This window comes from Drosophila santomea, chromosome X, assembly GCF_016746245.2.
Source record: "Drosophila santomea strain STO CAGO 1482 chromosome X, Prin_Dsan_1.1, whole genome shotgun sequence".
Lineage (NCBI taxonomy): Eukaryota > Metazoa > Arthropoda > Insecta > Diptera > Drosophilidae > Drosophila > Drosophila santomea.
The window spans coordinates 7,507,458-7,529,818 of record NC_053021.2 but is presented as its reverse complement, the minus strand read 5'-3'; the positions used below and the strand labels follow the sequence as shown (position 1 = coordinate 7,529,818).

The 22,361-nt window shown below is 42.3% G+C and overlaps 4 protein-coding genes and 1 long non-coding RNA gene across 5 annotated transcripts; 1 reads left to right on the top strand and 4 right to left on the bottom strand.

The window, feature by feature from the left end:
- Positions 1-1,055: 1,055 nt before the first annotated feature.
- LOC120455808 (putative inorganic phosphate cotransporter) lies at positions 1,056-4,639 on the bottom strand. Its single transcript, XM_039642268.2, has 2 exons — positions 4,029-4,639; positions 1,056-2,964 (listed from the first exon to the last, which is right to left on the bottom strand). Exons 1-2 carry the CDS (start codon positions 4,228-4,230, stop codon positions 1,457-1,459), a joined length of 1,710 nt encoding a protein of 569 aa, XP_039498202.1. The 5' UTR covers positions 4,231-4,639; the 3' UTR covers positions 1,056-1,456.
- Positions 4,640-5,799: 1,160 nt separating this feature from the next.
- On the bottom strand, positions 5,800-7,122 carry LOC120455809. The gene is made up of 2 exons (XM_039642270.1): positions 6,927-7,122; positions 5,800-6,768 (listed from the first exon to the last, which is right to left on the bottom strand). Exons 1-2 carry the CDS (start codon positions 7,014-7,016, stop codon positions 6,097-6,099), a joined length of 762 nt encoding a protein of 253 aa, XP_039498204.1. The 5' UTR covers positions 7,017-7,122; the 3' UTR covers positions 5,800-6,096.
- Positions 7,123-7,293: 171 nt separating this feature from the next.
- On the top strand, positions 7,294-12,871 carry LOC120456135 (type-1 angiotensin II receptor-associated protein). Its single transcript, XM_039642763.2, has 4 exons — positions 7,294-7,869; positions 9,805-9,951; positions 12,057-12,126; positions 12,224-12,871. The coding sequence occupies exons 1-4, from the start codon at positions 7,822-7,824 to the stop codon at positions 12,436-12,438; spliced, it is 480 nt and encodes a 159-aa protein (XP_039498697.1). The 5' UTR covers positions 7,294-7,821; the 3' UTR covers positions 12,439-12,871.
- Positions 12,872-13,021: 150 nt separating this feature from the next.
- Positions 13,022-20,879, bottom strand: LOC120456134. Its single transcript, XM_039642762.2, has 6 exons — positions 20,714-20,879; positions 15,017-15,338; positions 14,319-14,435; positions 13,572-13,855; positions 13,350-13,509; positions 13,022-13,286 (listed from the first exon to the last, which is right to left on the bottom strand). Exons 2-6 carry the CDS (start codon positions 15,223-15,225, stop codon positions 13,124-13,126), a joined length of 933 nt encoding a protein of 310 aa, XP_039498696.1. The 5' UTR covers positions 15,226-15,338; positions 20,714-20,879; the 3' UTR covers positions 13,022-13,123.
- A 482-nt stretch (positions 20,880-21,361) lies between these two features.
- On the bottom strand, positions 21,362-22,193 carry LOC120456136. Its single transcript, XR_005616816.1, has 2 exons — positions 22,122-22,193; positions 21,362-22,065 (listed from the first exon to the last, which is right to left on the bottom strand). It is a non-coding gene; the product is annotated as an uncharacterized LOC120456136 (long non-coding RNA).
- Positions 22,194-22,361: the final 168 nt, after the last annotated feature.

The window sequence follows — 22,361 nt, the reverse complement described above, 5'->3', positions numbered from 1 at the left end:
ATTTTTCGCAGTGTATGGAAGAGAGAGGTTCGCTGTTGTAACAGCGGCGCCAAAATATTTTCACTTGAATTTTGCGGCTATGTTTTTATGGCCCTGCGAAGTTCACGGGGGAACTAAGATCGCTGAGCGAGGGGGGGAAAAAAGGAAGGGGGTTGGGGGACGACGACGTAGATTGTTATGTAATGAGGAGAAAATTGACAATAAGACAAAGCGCAAAATACAAACAAAACCGCGTGAGAGACTGCGACACAAAAACTGCAATGTCACTTGCCCATTATTAATGCCCCCCATATTTTTTTTTATTTTTAGGGGCAAGTATTTTGCGGGCAGGTGTGTACGGTGGCCAAGGGGGCGTGGCAGCCCAGCCACAAACGCCTCACGTCAACGGACGGACAGATTTCGCGGACGGACAGGACGGACACAACTGTGCCACGATAATCACGACGAAACCGAGTCTGAATCTGAAACTGCATAAAGTCGGATGCACATCAATTAAGTTTAGGTTTTAAGTTTAGAAAAATAATTCAAAAAGTGAAACATTAGTACAACAAAAAGCAACAATTTATCCTGGTGAATATTGATAATAGAACGAGGGGCAGTGCTTCTTCGTACTTCTAAATTATAATATAAAGAATCATTAAAATGCAAACTTAAAATTGTGAATGTAATATAAAGCTTGGAAAAGATACATGCGTACAAAACTAAAATCTAAAGCTGTCAAATCTAAAGCTGATAGATAAAAATAGTTGCTAAAAATTGCTTAAACATTTATTAAACGTTTAAACCAAACACTTATAGCATTATCAGATTTTACAATACTTTTTATATACCTCAATTATTTGTTTGCAAAGATTTTACATGGAGAGTTCGCCCCTAAAACTATGCAACTCTTTTGCAGCCAACAAAACTGTGAAAAGCCTAAAAGTGTTTTCAAAATGTTAGGCTCTCCAATAGCTGTGTAAAATAAATAAATAAAGAAATATTTTCTTAATGAGACAGTGAATTTAGTGAGATCCAGGAAAACCACCTGCCAGTGAAAGAGTAAAACGCTTGAATCAGGTAATGTGCCACAGTTCGATATGTTTGTGCTGTTTATTTCAATAGATCTACGTGCCTTCGAGCGTGTATATCATAGATATATAAATATATATGTTGTTGGTATTGGTATACTTGTTTACAAAAAAGACGCCTAGCAAAACAAAAGTCCATATAAAAGGACGATACACGTACTATATATAATACACTGAAACAGTTAACATCCTTTCGATTTCCCATTCCGATTTGGTAGCACTAGTTTCGTTTCGTTTCGTTTCGTTTTTTTTTTTTTTGGAAGCCACACATTCTTGCATCCGGAAAACATCGAGCCCAAATATATATATGTAGGATATATGTGTATATATCGGAATTATCACAAATGCTTAAGATCTAGCTAAAATAGCGTATAGTTATGCTTGCTTCAAGCGCGCTGGGATCGTGAGCTGCGTGTGGGTGGTGTCTTTGACCAGCTCTGCTCCTCGGCGCTGGCGAAGATCAGGTAGATGAAGTTACCGGCTATATTCAAGCCAGCCGCCAGCCAGAAGACCAAATGCCACTGGGTCAGCGTTTCGCGATGATTGATAATCAGCCCAATGACATACGGAGCCAGGAAGCCACAGATATTTGCCGCCGAATTGGTAATGCCGTACATGGTGCCCGCATACCGCGGACTGAGCGCAATGTGATTCATTTGGTTGCCAGCATAGACAGCTCCACCGAATGAGCCCACGCCGGCCAGCATGAAGGTGACCCACACCCAATCGCAGCCCACATAGATGATGCCAATCAGGCCCAGCGAGGGCACCACCGATGCCACCGTATTCCACAGCTTGTAGGAGTTCAGCAGGGAGATGTAGCGCCTGGCCAGCATCCAATCCGCCAGAGCGGAGCAGGCGATGCCCACGAACCAGGCGGTTAGATACGGCACCGCATTCAGCAGAGCATTCGACTGGATGTCAAAGTGGAGGATGTTGCTCATGTAGGTGGGCAGCTCGGTGAGCTGCGTGTAGAAGGCCCAACCCTGGCCGCATTGGGTCAACAGGATGGCCCACAGCGGCACGGATGTGAGCAGCGATGACCAGGGTATCGGCTCCTCCGACGGCCTCCTCAGATTGACATCATCTTGTCCCTCCTCCTCTTCCTCGGGCTCCGCTATATCCTGATTTATCAGCCTCTGTACGTGTAGACTCCGTTCGATGTACTCTCGCTCCGTAACTGAGATCCTCGGATGATCGCTGGGCTTGTCGTACACCAAGTACATCCAGGCGATGAACCACAGAATGCCCAGCAGCCCGAAGATGTAAAACGCCGATGGCCAGCCACCCAGGAAGTCCAGGGAGCACAGCCATCCGGCCAAAGGCATGGAAATGACTGTGCCAATATTGGAGCCCGCATAGACGATGGCAGCGAACTTGTTCCTCTCCAGCGGCGGTATCCAATGGGCCAGCATAGCGTGCATAGCTGGATAGGTGACGCCCTCGCCCATTCCCTCCAGGATGCGGACGAGGACCAGCAGCGGCAGATCCCAGTGGGCGGCCAGTGGGGTAATGAGCGTAAAGATCGCCGTGATTAACACTCCATAGCCGTAGATCTTCTTACCGCCATACAGCTCGGCCATCCGTCCGCCGGGGACCTGGGTTAGCACATAGCCGTAGAAGAAGCTGCCGAGCACCAATCCCTGCGTGGCCTCGTCCCACACAAACTCGCCCTCCTTCTGCGGATTGGGATCACTGCCATTGTGATGGGGCGCCGGCAGTGGACATGTGTCCGTATCAATCACCGATGCGTTGCTGTGCGGAATGGCCGTTTGGTTCACCATGGCCACAATGGCCACCGACAGATTGACCCGCATCGCGTAGACCACCGCGAATCCCAGGAAGCCCATCAATCCGAATATGTGACGCGTCTTTGGGCCACAGCCATGGTTTTCTGCGCGGGGAGAGAAAGGAGAGGTTAGTAATGTTTGGATTGGGAGGCGTAACAACGATATCAGTTCCGGATTTACTTAAAAGTTCTCGCAGTTCCCGATAAGGAAAATCCCTATATGCCATGCAAAATGATATCGTGTCACAGTTGAAACTAATAATCGCGTTTTATACTCTTGAAAATTCTCATGTAAGATGCTTTGCCAAGGGAATTTCATTTCTTATCAGATATTTTTTCAAGCGAATTATGTAAATTAAAAATATTTCTAAATTCAACGATCTTTATATAAATTGAAAGTATTTCAAAATTAAACGATCTGATACCATCAGAAGAGTTGTATGCGCTCCGTTCCATTTGAAAAGCAGATGTGTACTGTTTTAAAAAGTTCTGACAAATGTTGCTTAAAGTCAGTATATTTAAAGAAGACGTAGTTCTGGCCCTTTGCGAATAAATTATACATAGGCATAGGTGACTGTATCAGAGAAACGTGCGAAATGAAAACCGGAGCTTGGCTATTAGTCAACTTATACGAATTTGTAATACTCGAGTTATTTTACAGTTTCCCAATATTATAAACTTATAAACTTTTTATGCAATAGTATTAAATAGTATTACAAAAGTATAGAAACTTGGCTTTAGCTTTGATGAGTTAATGGAATATTTAAGACTTATAATATTTAACATTAGATTGTAATGAGAATTCTAACAAATTGAAAAATAAAATATTCAGTTATTTAAGTGAACCTTCAAATCATGTACACCCATAAGTGAAACTGATTCTAAAATAAAATTAGGGGAATTGTGAGAAATGCAAAACTTTTACCATATTGGAAAGTATCTTTCAGTTGAGCACTGCTGTTTCATACAGGTTGTTTATATCTGATGAAAGTTCCGACCCAGGACATACAAATTAACGTAAGTGGAAAACAATGCGAAGCAGAAATAATACTATTTAAATAAATAAAGTTAAACGTATCTTGTAATGCGAGTATCTACCTATGTACATATGCTATATCTTAGTAAACATCTTTCCCCATCTGTGTATCTTGTATCTTGTAGGTACTCACCCTCCGCAGCGCCGCTGGAGCGGATTAGCGGTCGTTCGCCGGAGCAAAACGCCTCCCGTTCGTCGTCCGCCTCGTCGTCGGAGCGGTCCGCCGAGTTCGAGGAGTTGGAGGAGGTGGATGGCCGGCGGAGGCGGGATGCGGCCGCATCCTCGTAGTAGCACGAGGCATCCCGCGACTCGTCCGTCCATTTGTGCGGTGGCATCGTGGCGCTCTATGTTGCGTGGATGCGGATTGCAGATGTTGGAGCGTTTCTGGAGCGTCTTTTGAGCGTTTGGAGCTGCGACTGCCAGCGCATTTTCTCTGCCGGAGCGGCAGGCAGCTGTTGGTAATTGTATTGTATTTGTATCGCCAGCGCCAGCGCCAGTGGCGGAAGCGGTTTTCTTGGCCAGCAAAAGAGACGGAGCGAGCGGGAATGGGAGCGGGAGCGGCAGCGCGAGCGGACACCTCACCTCGCCAGCGGGAACCAGCGCAGACTGACGGACTGGCAAATGGCAACGGGCAACGGACAGCGCAACAACAAATCCCAAGCAAAAGGCAGCGCCAGCAAACGTTGCTTCTAACCACAAGAGGGGTTGCAGGGGCGTAGCCAGAATCGCAAGGGGGTTCCTTAGCGGAGAAGAAGATACCTTCTGGTGAAAGAAAGAAGCTGATAGAATCTTAGCTGAATCTTAAGTCTTTTTAAGAGCTTAAGAGGGGGTAGGGGTGGTCACCCCTTCTGTTGCGCCCCTGCAGTTGGAGTCACCACAGTGCGCGCTCTCTCTCTAATGGCTGGCTCTTTGGCGTTCTCGCTCTCTCCCGTGTGTGAAAGTGGAGCATGAATGGTGCGGCGCTACGTCACAGAAGGGGATGCAAGAACGAAAGAGAGTGGGCGAGAGAGAGTACAATAGAGAGAGGTGCGAAGAGAAAGGGGGCGGTGTGCGAGAAGAGAGTGCAGTGCGAAATGTATTGTTGTGAACTAACGTAAGTATACTATCTTTGTTTAGTTACAGTTACTTTATTTGCCACACACACCCGCATTCGAACACACACACACAATCAACTGCGTAATGGTGTATTTGCTCGCAATGAATGATTACTATTTGTAAAGAAATGAAAACAATAACAGAAATCAAAATTCCTGATAGTCGAAATCAAATAGGGAATATGTACTAAAATCTTGACTACAACAACAATGAGGAGAGAAAGGCCAAGTAGTTGCCAATACACACACACACACTCATACAACTCTGGCCAACACAATAGCAACGTTTTAGTAACAAAGCTTTTTAATGCAAGTCAATTCAAGCTCTAATTAGAGAACAAAAGAAATGAGCAAAAGCCTAAATTCCACACAAAATATGTATCTACAACTGGAAAATTTTCCATATTTGTTTTGGGTTTACAATAAAACTGATAAGATAAAGGGTTAAGTTGATCGATTGCTGCGTACCTTGTTCTTTTAAAAATGTATCACTGAAATCATAAACAGTTCGTCTTTTATGTAATAACAACTTTTTAATGTCGATTTTAAGGGAGGCACCATTGTTTATCACTTAAATGGTTTCCTTGCCAATAAATTGGATTTTCAAGTTCACTGAATAGAAGTCTACCGGTCCTATTATTTTGACCCAAAGTGTATGAGTGTGCCCTTTAACTGCTTCCTTTTCAAATGCTTTGCAGGATTTCTATTTCTGGAGCCCCACTTGCGCATGTCCCGCAGAAATGCCTGTTGCATCCTGAAACTCGTAGACCTACCCCAAATTCCCACAGATGCACAAAAGTAGGCAACGGATTTTTCAGTGGACAATTATTGACAGAGTATAAAAAACAATTCAGACTCAAGGACCTTCTGGCAATTCAGTTGGAATATAAGGATATTATGATGGCAACTTAATTGCTTTCAAAAACAGATAGTTTCTAAGAAAAATAAGCCACTTTAGTAGTATAACTAGATCTAATTCCAAATGAACTGTTAAAAAGGCCCCGAAGCTACAGGTAAAATGCTTAGAGAGGTATTTCAAAGTATGGCTGAAAAAGCACCTGGATGTGTTTCGTTCCTGATCGCCCAGAAGTCCAGAACTGCAAGACTTTAGTTGCCAAAGATGGTGCCCACGGGAAACACGATGATCCTCCGTTTGCCGCTCACCACCAGGGATTCATAGTGATAGTTCTTGACCAAAAGGACATCGTTGCGGTCGGCAGCAAAGGAGTCCTTGATGGGTTCCACGTCCGGATTGAAGCAGTTAATGGCCACAATATCGCTCGGCAGTCGTGGTATCAGCTCGTAGGCGCAGCCCAGCTTCTCGTTCCACAGGCTAACTTGGCCATAAGGCAGGGGATCCCTTTTGGCCAGCTCGCCGGCCTCCTTGGCTGTGCGAAAAGTATGAACGGTTACAACACCCGTGGCTCCACTTCCCAGATAGCTGTGCACACAGTCGTGCACCAAGATGGGCGATTCCCCTGCCTTGAGGCTGTCTCCCTGCACCGCCTTGGCCTTCAGCTGATCGATCTTGGCCAGCGCGTTGATGTACGCCGGATGCTTGGACACCTCCTGGGACAATGGACGCAGGTCCTGGGCCACAAGGCCCAAAAACTGATCGGCAATGCTCTCCTGCAGCAGCAGAGTGGCCACCGAGCCCACGGCAAAGGGATTCTGCAGCGACTGGAGCAACTGCTGGCGTGCTGAGTGCATATCCCCGTCCTCGAAGACGATCATCAGCTGTGGCGAACGCCACTGGGGCTCACTGGGAATCGCCGCCACCTGCAAACAGATACGTTTCAGTTCACAAACATATACAGATGCAGATACAGATACATATGTATGTGTATGAGCAACATGAAGCCCACTGAGATCTCGCCGTGTGACAATGCGATCAAGGTTATGTCGCAGGTGCGTGAGATTCGAGTGCTGGCACTGACCTTCGTTTCCTGCGACGACGGCTGCAGCTGGTTGACCATGTCGCTGGTGATCCTGGTTGACTGCTGGGACTGGTTGGAATTGCTGGCCATGCTCTGCGTTCGCGCACTCCTCAGATCAAATCGAAAACTCTCTGTGGAATCGCACGATCAGCTGCGTTATCAGCGGCTCACGCACACATACACACACGCAAGCACGCACACACACCCACACGCACACATTGGAGATCGCAGATAATCTGAAATACAACGTTTTGGTATTATTTGGTATGCCGATGAATTTTGGTATATATCGCGCAGACACACCGAAACGATTGCTGGCATATATAGCGAAACAGCGAAGGGTCACACTGGCCCACACAACCCAATTTTAATTTAAATTGCAATTGGTCGTGTTGCTGTGCGGTCGACTGCGTGCTGGATTACAAGAAAACACAATTTTTTCCGGTTAGCTGATAGTTGTTGCGGTGGAGCTGTGACCAAACGTTGTTCGCTCTTTATTGTTGACGCCCCCGTGCGAAAGCAGCAAAAAACAGCGATTGCCAAATACCGCGGCAACAACAATAACAACAACAATTGGAGAACGAAGGAAGACCAACAAGTGCGCACACACACACACATACACACACAGGCGCACACAGATACACTCACACAGGGAGACAATTGCGCTTTTAGCACCAATTGAAAGTGAATTGCAAGTGAAAATAGACGCAAAGTGGAACGATTTCAGCAAATTGTTGCACACGAAAATAACAAAACAGCTGTGCGACTTTTTTTTTGTCTGTGTTTCATTGTTGTTGTCTGCGCCGCGTGGGGCAGCAGAAGGAGTGGGAGTGAGAGATAACTGCATCTGAGTGCGAGTGAGAAGGAGCAGGAGCAGGAGAGCAACATCATCATCATGACCGACCTCAACGAGTTAATGGGATCGCCTTTTGTGCGTGTGAAGGTAAGCAAGCAGTGCATGCGATGCGGGAGACGAAATGCCGCTGATGCACTACAGCATCCAGCAAGCAGTGCACTGCACTTCCCCCCGTCTCCCAACCCTCAGCCGGCAAACACTGGCAGCCATAAAAACAGAGCAGTGGGCGACTTGGAAAATTTATGACATTTGACCAACAAAACAAGAAAAAGATAAAAAATTGTGGATAATTATGGTACAGAAGCGGTCATAGTAATCGCATGCACATGAAAAAGTCTCATTTATTTGTCGAGGCAGCAATAGGCATGGTAAATAGATAACATATGGTACAGCTGCGGTCAGAATAATAGCGGTAGGCGGCTCAACTCGCTGTGTGGCACAAATAAACAAAACAGATAAAGAATTTTACGGAAGCGGTCAGAAAAATGAAACTGGGCGTATGGAACATTCATATTTGCTTTCTGGAGAATAAAGACATGGAAAGTAGATAAAAACATTATTTAGAGTTGGATATAATATACTTACATACATGTGTTTGGATGCTTATTTTGCATTAAAGGTATATGCATTTATAATCGGCATATATATTTTCTGCCTAAGAATAAATATTGTAATTTCTGTCATAAAAAACACAGTTTTTTGGCCAAAACTTTTTAAATAATTGTCTGAATATGGAATGTCATACCTCGTTGAGCTCGTAATTTAATTTCCAATCGAACTGTGTTTTCAAAAAAAAATTCTATAATTTTCACATTTTTTGCAATTTTTGATGATGTTACCCCTCACAAAAAATGCGAAAATTTTGCCAAAAATTATTTTAACAGAGTCGGTCAAAAAGTGATTTGGATGGTTAGTATTGGTAATTAGGAGTTCAAAAATGTAATTCTATTCACTTTCTGACAATTTTTAGCCAAATTATACCGAAAATGCCAATCGTAAATATTAAATTTTGGCGAAAATCGATTTTATGTTTTTTTTGCGTAAATAATTATCAGTATTTTTATCACAGCATTCGAAATAGTTGTGCAAATATGGAATGTCATACCTCGTTGAGCTCGTAATTAAATTTCTAATCGAACTGTGTTTTCAAAAAAAAATTCAATAATTTTCACTTTTTTTGTAAATTTTGATGATGCTACGTATGCCCTTACAAAAAATGCGAAAAAATGGCCAAAAATTATTTTAACAGAGTCGGTCAAAAAGTGATTTGGTTGGTTAGTATTGGTAATCAGGAGTAAAAAACTGTGTTTCTTTTCGCTTTGTGGCCATTTTTAGCCGAGTTATAAATAAAATACCAATCGTAAATATTGAAATTTTGGCGAAAATCGATTTTCCTTTTTTTTGCGTAAATAATTATCAGTATTTTTATCACAGCATTCGAAATAGTGGTTCAAATATGGAATGTCATACCTTGTTAAGCTCGTAATTAAATTTCCCATCAAACCGTGTTTTCAAAAAAAAATGTTTTTTTTTTTAAATTTTTTTTGAAAATTTTTATGATGTTACCCCTTACAAAAAATGCGAAAATTGGGAAAAATTTGTTTTTCTCTAAATCCGTCAAAAAGTGATAGGAAACGTTAGCATAAGTAATTAGCTGCTCAAAATCGTCATTCTTATGGCTTTATGACCATTTTAGCTAGAAAAACTGAGAGATACCTGGGTTGCTATTGCGGTTGCCGCGGCTGTACGACTCTCACTTGTTGGGCCTCCATGGGTTAATGGCCAGTCGCTGGCTGATTAGCACCCCAAGTAGTTAACCGCAAATGACAACCGATACGATGCCAGTGACTGCAATTGGCAACTTCGCCGCCAGATTCGTGGGGCTTCACTTGGCACTAAACCGCTTATGATTATGCTTATGTGCTAACCAGATAACCAGATAACCAGATACCCATACATATATATAGTTGCCCCTTCTGCATTTTCTCATATTTGTTCCCTTTTTATCTCTACATCTTGCAGCTTGTGGCCTTTGTGCACTTCTTCTTCATCTCGAATGCCATGCTGGGCAGTTGGGGCCACGGGGCGTATGAGTTCTACAACTTTCTATTCCTGATCGCCATGTTCTGGTCGATGCACAGCAAGGACTCCATCGAGGCGATCCAAACGGTAAGTGCGATTGATAAGAGCAGGTTTTATGATTTTCCCAATTGAGGAGGCTCTTCAATTAAGTCGTTTGTGAATGGTTTCAATAGCTAGGTCTTTTTAGAGAATGTCTAGCAAAACTGATTTATAATTCACCATGTTCACATTCGTACAATTGCATTCGTACTTACGACTTTGGTTACGTATATGAAATAGCTTTCTATTCATCGCTTTTTGTGAGTCATTTGTGAGTATTGTTGATAGGCCTCTAATACAGATGAGTGCATTTATGATGCACTGCGTTCATCCAATCACTTCAATATAGACGCCTATAATTTGCCATTGGATTTTAGTGCTGAGATTTTAATCAACTGCTAGACGAATTACATCGATATCAACGCGGAATTTGCTAAATCGTTCGAAACCGGTTTGTTCAAAAAAGCGCCAATAGGGAATTAGCATACTCATGCGAAATATAAATAACAAATGTTCTCACTAAAATAGTTCGACATCTCAGCATCAGGTGCCAGCGAGGAAATCAAGATTAAAACAATGAAAACAACGATTGATTGCGATGATGATGATGCACTCACTGAATTCATACAAATTGCTCAAGAGAACTACTTTTGTTTCAGCAATAAACACAAAGTTATGATAAAAGTGGCGAATGGGAGACAGGCATATATATTTAAATATTTAAAAAGCGCTGCTGCTGACGATAAGATAGCACAGTTGGGTTATCCAAGTGGCAATGCCTTTGTTCTTGCCCAAAGTGATTTACAATTGGGACTTTGTCATATATATAGTATTTATGCACTGACAGAAAAGCTTTATATTTTGCTTTCGGCGAATGCCAAAAGTTGCGGCGGCATTATGGCCAATCAATTTATGGACTAACTGAGCCATAACTGGTTCCCCGCGGCCCCGATCTTTAATCTGCCTTCCAGCCCGCGAGTGTGTGAGTGAATTCGAGCCGTCAGGTGGCATGGCCAAAATAATAAAAGCAAAACGGAACCAAATCCCAATCTGAACGCGTGGAGGTATGCTAATGAAAGTGGACTTAAGTCGAATGTACACAGCGAAAAACTGGCATAATGAATAGTAGTTCCATTTGGGTTTTGCCAACAAAGTAAAGGTTATTGCACTTTTTCATGGCACTTTTTATTCATGACATTGTATGTTAATATATACACTCGCGAAATCTAAACATTTTTAGTGTAATGAATCCACATCGAAGTCCTGTTTCGTTGGCAAATTGCGTGTGAAGTTGGGGAAATGCTGGTATTAATAGATGAGTTAGCCGTACGTAAAGAGGGCGAATGGCTCAACTTTGACCTTAGGCCGTCCGAAAAGTGACCACGTCCAGCGAAAGGCGGCCACCTCAGCACCCAGCTACTCCCAACTACTCCCAACTACTACCAACTACTTCCATCTAATCCCGCCAGTCGAAGTTACCACCTTTACTCCATTTCACCGCCTTGAAGGACTTGCCACACGCGATTCCCTCAGCAGTATAACATACATATTGTATAGAAATCGGGCATTACGATGCCCATTTAACGAGGATTCGCAGCTTGTTTTGTTTGGCTTCCTCGAAAGCCATTAGCAACGCCTCTTAGTCAGTCAAGCAAACAGTTGAACTCAACTCGATGTCAAATTCCTGGCCAGCCCAGTTGGTAATCCTGGCCAAACTGTAAAGGAAAAATCAATGAACATAATTTATTTAATTTCAAGCATGTAAATTGTGAAACTCAGTACTGAATACTCAAGAATCGGGCATACTGGGTTGCTTGAATTGTAGCATATGTTGGCCATTTAGGTTGGCCAACGTATTATTTACAGAATTGGGACACGTGTGTCGTGGGACACGTGTATCCTAAGCATATGTAAATTATTTAAAACTCAATATCCACGCCTTTGTCTTACTCTACAACATTTTTCAAACACACATACTGAGCTTGTATTTTATTACTTGAAGAGCCTAAAAGGCTGCTTGCTTTTCCTAAGATGAGCATACTAAGTTGTTAGCACAATTTCATCAGTGTGTTTATACGAATGCTGAATGCTCTAAACCAACCACTATCACTCCCTCCCACACTCATGATGTTTCATTTCGTATCTCTTTGCAGGCGCTCGTCATCAACGCTTCTAGCATTTTTTTTGATATAGTCAGCATCTCTCTTCATTTCGGTATTATGAGTAAGTCATCCAGACCGGTCTTATCGCTACACCGAATACAAAATCGATCCTTTACGATGCAGTACTAATATCTGATTATTTACCATCCATGTTTTAGATGGCTGGGCCGTGGCGTTTAGCATCATCAATCTGATACTGCGACCGGTGAGCGTGGCGCTGCTCTACAAGGAGTTCAACACGAGGGGCGGCACATTGCCGACGGGATCGGTCTTCCCAACCAGCCAGCAGCGGAGCTACCAGGACATCGACCGGCCCACACAGCCGACACCGACCAACTCGCAGCCCGGACCGAATGTGGCCAGCATCTTCTAGGCTCTACCAGGCTCTACCAGGCTCTTCTAGGCCACGAGAACCCTTCCAAGTACCTAGACACACACCAGACACACCACTTCGACGATAATGCAGCGAAAGACAGCGGAACAGCAAAGACAACCCATTTGTAGTAGAAAGAGACTTGACTAGTCAGTGTCGTTGCCGATAATAACATGCAAATTTCCCGTGAATGCGTATCAAAATTTTATATATATACATAAAGTGTGTTGATTTTTTTTTTGAGCGTTGTTTTGTTAGTGCAATATTGTGAGAGAGACAACGATTAAGGTTAAGCATTATAGTTAAATATGACATCGGGATTTCAAAATGAAAAGTGTGTGCGTGTTTTCCTTGTCCCATATACACACACCCCCTTTTTTTTTGTGTACGTTGTTAACGAATAAAGACGGCTAATCAAACCATTAAAAATACACATCTATATATATATATTTATATTCGTATTTGTATAACAAAGATTGCAGTTCTACTTTATACTTATCCTAGATAACGTTAACGCTAACTGTAAACCCAACAGAATATTCGACAAAATAAAAAGCGGGCGTCATCGTTTGTAAAACAATAAATAGAGCGACTTCCCAACTCTCTCTCTCACTTTCTAACCCCTCCTCACACCTCCTGTACAATGAACTGAGCCACGAAATCCCCGATTGGCGGCTACCCTGCATCAGAATCCCTCCTTGGCCGCCCGGAACTTGTACTGCTGGCTCCGCCCGTCCAGACAGGGCACCTGCACCAGGTTGAAGTAGATGGAGCCCATCAGCTGCGAGGCCGAGGTGTTGGTCATCTTCAGGCAGGAGAACAGCATATCGTCGCAGATGCAATGGGATCTACGCCGAATGGAAATGGATTGTGTCTGTGATATGTGCAGTAAGCAATGTTTTACCACTCACTTTGTGTACAGCGAATCGTTCATCAGTTCGTATTTGTTCTGGTAAGCACGGATCTTGATGGGACAGAGATCGTGTTGGCGACAGCATCGATCCATGGCCATTTCGCTGCCCAGGTCGCTGTACGTATCTGCGATGTCGCCAGTGCCGCACCATTTTGTGCCTGTAAAGAGGATCATAATAATAAATGGAACATCTTGACATCTTGAGATATGACCACCTCACCTGGTATGATGCCACTCAACAAGGAGAAGGGGCTGCGCGGAAAGATATTGGTGGCCAGCTTGAGGGCCACTCCATCGTTGGCACCACCTGTTGCCGCAGAATCGCCGCCTCCACTGCTGCTCCGTTCGCCGCCATCCAGCTGGGATTTGTGACGGGAGGCGTAGGTCAGCTTATCCACGTGCTCGCACTGATCCATTAGCTTCAGCATCTCGTCGAACTTGATTTCCAGCGGGCGATTGTAGTGCGACAGGCCCTCCAGCAGAATCTTGCCCTCCTTGTCGTTGCTGAGTTTTTGGGGGGGAAATTGATGCGAAAAGTTAGTAAGCCCTTCTATGCGATTCTCACAGCATCCAGCTAAGAGTATGTACAATGGTTGGCAACTAATATTTGCCATATTTATTATATTTGCTACATATAATATAATAATATTTGCTACATATAATACAATAATATCTGCTATATGTAATATAACAATATTTGATATATATAATATAAAAATATTTGTTGTATAACAGTCGTGCATATTGATTTGTTATGAACGTGATTTGTCGTGTGCCTGATCAAATATTCAGGGCATATGCAGTGGATACTCTGATCAGCTGTTCACGTAAGTCAAACAAAAAACTACTTCCGCAAAACCTCGAAATCAGCCATATAAAGTTCGAAACCCTTATTCGATATTTGCATTTTTCGCTAAATATAATTAATCATTTCTCTTACTTTATGTTTGGTAATGAGTGTACTTACTAGATCTCGATCAGCTCGCAGCCGAGTAACAACTTCTGGGGACCCAGCTCCGTTACGGCAATGGTCAGATCGTGATAGTATATCATGATGAGGGAGTCGTTGCTCACCCGCTTTCCACTGCCAAAAAAGAGAGTATAAGTTGTATGAAAATATTTCCAATAATTGAAAACATAAATAAAATACATAAATCTGATTCACAAAAATGTATATTAATTCGGTGAAATGCTCAAAATTTCTTCGATTGGCATGCCAAAGTGTTACATCCAATTATAAGTAGATAAACAATTTTCCAACTGTGCGTTGTGCGCGTTGACTTGAGATTTGAGTGATAGCTCGCTCCGTGTGGCGATTATGGGCACATGGCCAGGCGGCCGACCGTGCGTATACGTGATGTCCATGGCAATGGACTCTGTGGACGACGGAAAGCTTCAAGCCGTTCGTAGGCTGACTGCTAATACCCTAGCCGGATGGCACGGATGACCACTCACAGTCGCATCTTCATCTGGTAAACTAGCTTCAGTAAGAGCGCCTTTATATGCGCTTCTCATGGTTTTAATCTAAACGGCGCGTTAGGGGTGCAAAGTTCCCTTAAATTCTCTAGCATTACCTAAAATTTCCTATAATTCTCTATAATTCCCTCAAATCCTCTAAGTTATCCCTATAATTTGGCTATATTTTTCGATTAGACTACCACTTACCTATACGTCTTCATTTGACGCGCGCTGCGCTGCTCGATGATTTGCTGGGTGAAGGACTGGAACGAGGGGAATCCTTGGAGGCCCTGCGGCAAACTGAAGGACAACGTGGGCTTGGCCACCGCCTCCGAGGTCAAATAGCCCAGGAGGCCGCAGAATAGCAGCGATGCGAGCAGCTGGAGGCGCCGTCGCAGCCATAGGTTATAGGGCATCTTGGTGTGGCGCGTGTTGTATCCTTCTTTCGATCTGGAGGAGCTGCCACTAAGGCATCGCCGGCTGGACTGAGTCGCTACCCAAAAAAACAAGCGGCACCGTGTCCAACCAACTGTTTCCCAGGGCGAAAGAGAGAAAGAGGCAATTCACTGTGATTAGTCTTTAATTTATAAGCCGGAGAAGTTCGCGCTGGTCTACCAATACCAATGCCAACAAGGATAGGGTTGCAAGGGTCAAGGGTGTGCGTGTCAAAGGTTGAAGGCGTCGCCAAACGTTTTTGAATAATTCAAGACCTCTTTCACCGCAGACAAGTAGTGCCTGGCACAAATGTAATATCTTCCATTCGGTTAGTGTACATAGCCATTTAGCAATACAGCTTATAACTTATTAATTTCTAGTTAATTTTCTTTAATTTCCTAGGCTGCTGGTTGCTGGTCCTAAAAACATTTTCAAAGGCATTCGCAATACATTTGACAACAAACAGCACCATTTACGACTGTTATTTTCGAAAAAAGAAAGATTAAAATAAACTGTGGGTGAAAGTAAGTTGGCCGTTAAATTCAAATTTTGTGCACGCCCTTCTATGCGCTTCTCATACTTATTACCTAAGCAACGAGGTGCTCAACAGTTTTTTAGTATTTTTTTCAGTATTTTTTTTTGCATTTCCAGTGTTTTTGTTATAAATTTTATAAATTACATTTTCATTAGATGACTGTGCAGTGGGTGTATTAAATTATATCATATCATATATATTGTTCATGTGTAAAAGTTGCAGAGAACGCTTGGCCAGGTTCCCAGCATTGCGGACGGAACTGCTGTGGCAGGTGCCAAAACCGGCGACTCAGGTGACCTCGTTCCCAGTTACCCACCCCCCACCCCTCCTGGGAAAATAGAGAAGCGAGAGGATCGGAGGCAATCGGCAATCCAAAACAATGGGGAGTGACGACACGCGCCTCTCTACTTTATACCCGCAATACTTTGCCGCCCAGTTGAATGGAAGTCATGTATTGCATCAGGGCAAGAGCTGGCCAAGAATCGGCCACGCCCAGCCATTAACTGGCAGTCAACGGGGCGTATACGTGCAACACACACACACACACACACACATTACGTATACGCAGCGTTGATGAACAATGGTCTATCATTGTGGCAGTGCGGTTGACCGGACGGATTGACAAACATTTGGCCAATTACTCGTAAGTGGACAGGTGGGCAGGTGGGCATGGGCATACAGATTGCCACTAATCGCTTTTCCATTCAAAATTCACTTGCTTTTAGCGCAGTGTATTGAACTGCATTAAAGTGGTATGTATGTATATTCAATTTGGCATTGTTGATTAGTTGATAAATCAAAGCATTCATATGCGTTGAACGCCTAATGTTGAGCTATTATTATTGCTTGCAATTGCTAATCGCCAATCTATTGCGAGCCTTTTGCAATCTCAGCTGACCTCATGGCTCTTAGTCTGAAGGTCAGGGGTTAGTTGTCCCTTGACCTTAGCTTAAAAGCGAGCCGTTGAACCAGCGAAGGTAGAAAGCCCCTTTTTCTCCTATTTTTTTTCAACTCACCTGACTGGCGAATGGCCTAAACACACGCACCGCAAACCTGCTAATAAAGCTGCCAAAATGTCCCCCATAACACCTTTTTTTCCCCTGCCCCCCTCCGCTCATTTATTGTTATTACTATTATTGTTGCTTTTTTAGCTTTTTGTAATATTTTCTTTTTGTCATCGCGTAAACATACATTTTGTTTGGAAGCCACGAAACCACGAAAGTTTACGCAAGTTTTTCGGCCAAGAGCGGTGATTTTTTTTGTTTTTTTTTTGGAGAGGCGGCCCTGTAGGTGAGCAAAGTGAAAGTGATTCCATTGGCCGCCGATTTCGTGAGATTTCAATGGCCAGTGTATGCATACAGCCAATAAATAAGATGACGATGCCGGGCCACAAAAAATATAAAACCAAATAAGTGGCGTGTGTGGCAATGGACCTTGCGTGAAACTACGACTCCACCCACTCCAAGAAAACGAGGCTTAAACACACCGAAAGAAATTGCATAACCCTCTTGGACATTTTATTGCTGCCAAATCGAAGATGATGCGAAAATAAACTCGAAGATACAAACTAAAATTCAAATAAGAAGCTCACAAGTATGCAAAACCCGTGGAAAACATTTACAATTTAGTCGCAAAATAACAGACTTCATTTTTCCTACTCATGTGTGTCAAGTGGAGCAGTTGGCGACTGATCACCGGTTAGTTCAATGCTAAACGAAAATGCAAACAGTTAAGACAGAAATGTGGTCAAAACGAAAATGCAAACAGCAAGACAAAAATGTGGTCAAAACGAATCTGCAGCGGAAAATCGCAGCTCCAAAGTGGTTCAAACAGAGTAATTGTAAGACTTTGAAGTTCCGGAATTACGCGACTATCACTTGGTTTTTTATATTCACGGTGATTTTTATATACAAATGGTATTCCTACAATTGGCTGCAACTGACCGGAGTTTCTATTTAATTTGCATACATCTTCTGGTTTGGTTTTAATTGCTTCTAACGAACAGCAACAAAAATTGAGAGCAAACTTCGAGGTTTGCGTAGGTCAGATTTCAAATGGCTTTTGAGCAATTAAAAGCAAGAACACGCTGTGAGCCATAAAAAATTGTACAAAAAACAAGTGCAAGTAATTTTCAAATTAGAATACTCACAGAGACATCCACCTTTGTGTGGGGCAAACCTAAAATCAGGAAACCATTTCATTTCATTTGCTAACTAAAAAAATATTTCCTGAAGTGCTAATTATACATTTATATTTTTAAGGTGCTACTGAGCCCCAGTTCTATTTCGATAGAGTCGTTTCTTAGTCACACAAAAAGAGTCCAAACGGGTTAGCATAGGTTTTATCACATTTTTATTTAGTATTTCCTATCACCATTTCAGTTTGTTTATTTTAAATAATTTTTAATCTCTTTAAAACAGTTTTCTTTTTCTTTTTTGGCAATTAAAACCTGGTCAACCCAATAAAAAGTGTCAACTCATTGGCAGCTTATTCCCTGGAAATGGAAACCCAGTTCTTCGGCGGAAATGAAAAGAAATCAAATCAAAATCAAAGTGAACTGAAAAAATGATGAGCGATGAAATTGCTCTCGAAATTTCTAACAGTTTTCATCGCTGATAGCGACTAATGGGAACCAGAGATGCTGACAACGATAATGGCAATGATCATCATCATAACGAAAGCGCTGGGTTTCAGTTTAATTTCTTTTATTGCTTTTTTTTTTTGGTTTTTTACCTTATTCCGTGATGGATCTTTAAAGTGACTTCCGGCCAAATCGGTAAGGCAGAAGCCAAACGAAACTTGGCCAACTTGAACTTGGTCGGCATACAACGCTAGTTTTGTTTTTATTTATTTTAATTTTTTTTTGTTGCCGGCGAGAGTTGTGGTCGAGTTCAAAAGTGCAAAAAGAGCAGAGCCATTAAAAGACGGCATCAGCTGCTCCGGGGCCTTGGCATAGGTCAGTGAAGCGTATTGTGGCCCAAACCAAAAACAAAAACTAAAACAAAACTAAAACCAAAACCTAAGCCCCCTGCCAGCTTTTCTCTTGTTTTTCGAACACCCTGCAAGAGGGTCCATCAATTTAAATACTTTCCCTAGAGCTCAAGATCGAAGATCATGTTTCCAGAAATTACTGCTGCATTATCACTTTTGTATTTTAAATTAAGATATTAAATATAGCTTAATGTGGTGGCACTTCCTTAAAAGTCTGTTAGTAATACCCACAACTAATCGTTACAATTTTTTAAAAAAGTTCTTGAAGGAGGGAGCTAAAGTAATACATTTGAATACATTTATTACAAGAACTAGAAGTTAATAAAAATGCAGCGTTCAAGCAATTCTAGCTATATCTATATTGTATATTAGAAGCCATTTTCTTGGCTAGCCATATAAATTCATAACAAATTCATAAATTCATAAATTCATAATTCCACATGTAGAGTATTGCTAGTGTCGGCTTGCCAAGTTGGCCGTGTTTATCGCTATTTTTCTCGTATTTTACCCGCCGTCGAGGGAGTGCAGTAAAAGTGGCCATGGCTGCAGATGAGCCACAAACAGCGAAGAAAAACAGAAAAAAAGCAGAAAAAAGTAGAGAAAAAAACACACATAAAATACGACCACAGCACCAGCGGCCAAATACAGAAAATAAAAAAAGAAGCAACAGGTTTCCAACTGGCGTTCGGATCCTCGGATCTTTGGATCTGCCTTAACTTTCACATTGGGCCCCTAATTGTGGGCCTTAATCTCGGTTAATTTGCTCCAGTTTTGATCACACACAGAAAAGCCAGCTGCCAGCTGCGAATGAGTAGTGTGCACATGGCATGGCCACGTTTTGGCACCCAAAAACTCCCTGGATTATGCAATTGTTTATTGTTTAGGGGAAATTGGTTGCCTCTGCGGCAGAGTATCCAACGAGCGAGTCGCACTTCACAGCTGCCCGCTAATCCGACCGGCGGCTGGTCATAATGGCCATTCTCGTCCAGCAATGCCCACTATAGGCATCCCCATTCCCATTTCCATTCCCATTCCCATTCCATAAGCACCAGAGCAGAGTTCCCCAGAGGCCATCCCATTGTGTATGTAGTATATAGTCATGTTGTTTACGACTGTATACCTGGCGTATACGTAACGCAGTTTATGATCCGTATCATGGTCAAAGCCACAGACATCTGCATTTTGCGCACATTTTGTGATTAAAGCAAAACCAGCTCATTTTATATATCGTTTTCCATAAAACTATTTCGTCTTTGCAGAAGCTGTGACCTCTGAAAACGAAGCGCGCAATAATTATTCATTGGAATAAGAGAGCTTTTAAGCGAGGGCTTAAGTGCGAGATTTATCATCTTTAACATTCTGATCACATAACACAGTGAAATCGATTGAAATTCAGGCAGTGCATGATTTAACCCATTTTAAGGTCCCATTAACTTCTCGATCGTGGTTGGCCATAAAAGGCAGCAGAATTGCCAGATCTTCAATGAGTGTGCACTTTTGAACTTGCGCGCCATTTTTGTGGGCAGCATTAACCACGAATGCAACTTCAACAGCAAAAAAGGCACAAAAAAACCTGTCATAAAATTAGATATTTTTGAGCAGAATTCTAATTTGTCATTTCTGAATAATGCTAAAGAACTTTTGATTTGTAGCAGTTGTATAAAGTTATAAAATCAACCCAAAACATATGTAAATAAACCTTTCATAATAACGACATAACATATGTACTTCTGATTCGACTTGTAACTGCAGAATGTTTAAACAAACACTTTAAAGGTTTACAAAATAGTTTAAAAAATGCTTTCTTTGCAAAAACTATTATTGGCGAGCCTAATTTCTTTGGTTGGTGGCAGCAACTTTCCAGACACAGCAGCACTTTTAAACTTATGCACTTAGAACGAACAGTTTTCAGTTTTAATTCAGTTTCACTTTTGCACACTCACTGTTAAAAAATATAAAAACTCAATTGAAGGCCTATTTCTTGCCACCGATTTTGGATGAGGCGCATGCGCAACCGCAGTGGCACTTTTCAAAAAAAAGCGATATATAGTAAAACAAGCTGCTCGGCAATCGCAGTGCAAACCGCTCGCTGCCGCGCAAAGTCAGCAACTAACCGATCGATCCGGCCCAAAACCAAAACCAACAGCCAAGAGAGCCAGCCGAGAAACTACACACAACGAAAAACCCCACTACCACGAAACAGAGCTGAAAAAAAATAAAATAAAGTAAAATAAACGACAACTTCGAGCGTCGGCGGCAACGAGACAGCCGCGAAAATGTGTCAAAAGCAAAAGCTGCGCCGTCGCGGCAACAAAATCAAAAGCAACAACGACGCAGCGAGCACAGGTGCAAGTTGAGCACCTGTTGATACCCTGGAATAATGCAGCTAAAGCTATTTACTAGGATATTCCGCAAATAATTCAACTAGTATAATGACAAGTGTGCAGTTTTGGAAAATTTTAAAAATTACTAGCAATTTTTACATTGAATAGATGTACTAAAAAAGATGAGACTACATATGTTTTTAGGTTTCTTTTCAATTGTTTTGTGTAATAACAATGACTCAAACTTATGAGTTACTAAGAACAAACTTTTCTGAGTCTTGGGGACTTTTTCCCATAGTCTATTATTATTTTTATTTTAATAGGTAGCAGGTAAGCAGTAACCACGGATTAAATGCATCTTTTGGCATTTTTGAAGAGTGGAGTGGGCGGTATGAAGTTGTTGCTGTTACGCTGCTGCTGCTGTTGTGATGCTGCTGTTGTGATGCTGCTGTTGTGATGCTGCTGTTGTTGCTGCTGCTGCTGCGATGCTGCTGCTGCTGTTGACCCATTTTAAACCGACTTCGCGGCAGATGCATCTCCTTGCCAAATGCCGATCAACGCGCCTGCGCAGAGTTTTCCCATCGCGGCGGGCTTGTTTGGAGCTGTTTGGGCATTCAAGCCCGACCGGACGGACCATCAATTGTGGTCGCTGGCAAAGTGAAAACAATGGCAAACAACTTTTACAATGTCAGCGGCTGCGCGGTCGAAGAAAAGTGACAGTGGAGCAAGCAATTAAAAATGGTTTTACGCGCCGAAAGCGACACACAAAAAGGTAAACACTGTCCGTGTTTAAGGTGCTGATGTGCAGAGGCAGTACAGTAACCACGCGCTAAGATGCACTAGTAGTCCTTAGTTTATACAAAAATCTAATGAGCTGATAAGTGTTCATATTGGTCGCCATGGATAAAGATGAAATTCCAGTGACCCTTCAAAGACCATTACTATGACATTGCAATTCAACAAGTTGATGACTTTATAAAAAGATATAATCAATACATAAACTTTACTTAAAAATCAGAGTTCTTACGAATAGCTTTAAAAGACTTTTTCAAATCAAAACAAACCGGTAAGATAAATAAAATTTGGGAGCCAATTGGGATGATACAAATATTTAACCGATACATGCGATAACTGATATCGATGGTTATGTTACCAATTACATATCTAAGTAATAGGGGGGCTCGTGCAAATTAATAAATTATTTTTCTAAATCACTTATTTTAAAATCTAGATTTAACCATACATATGTTGATTTATTTTATACGCA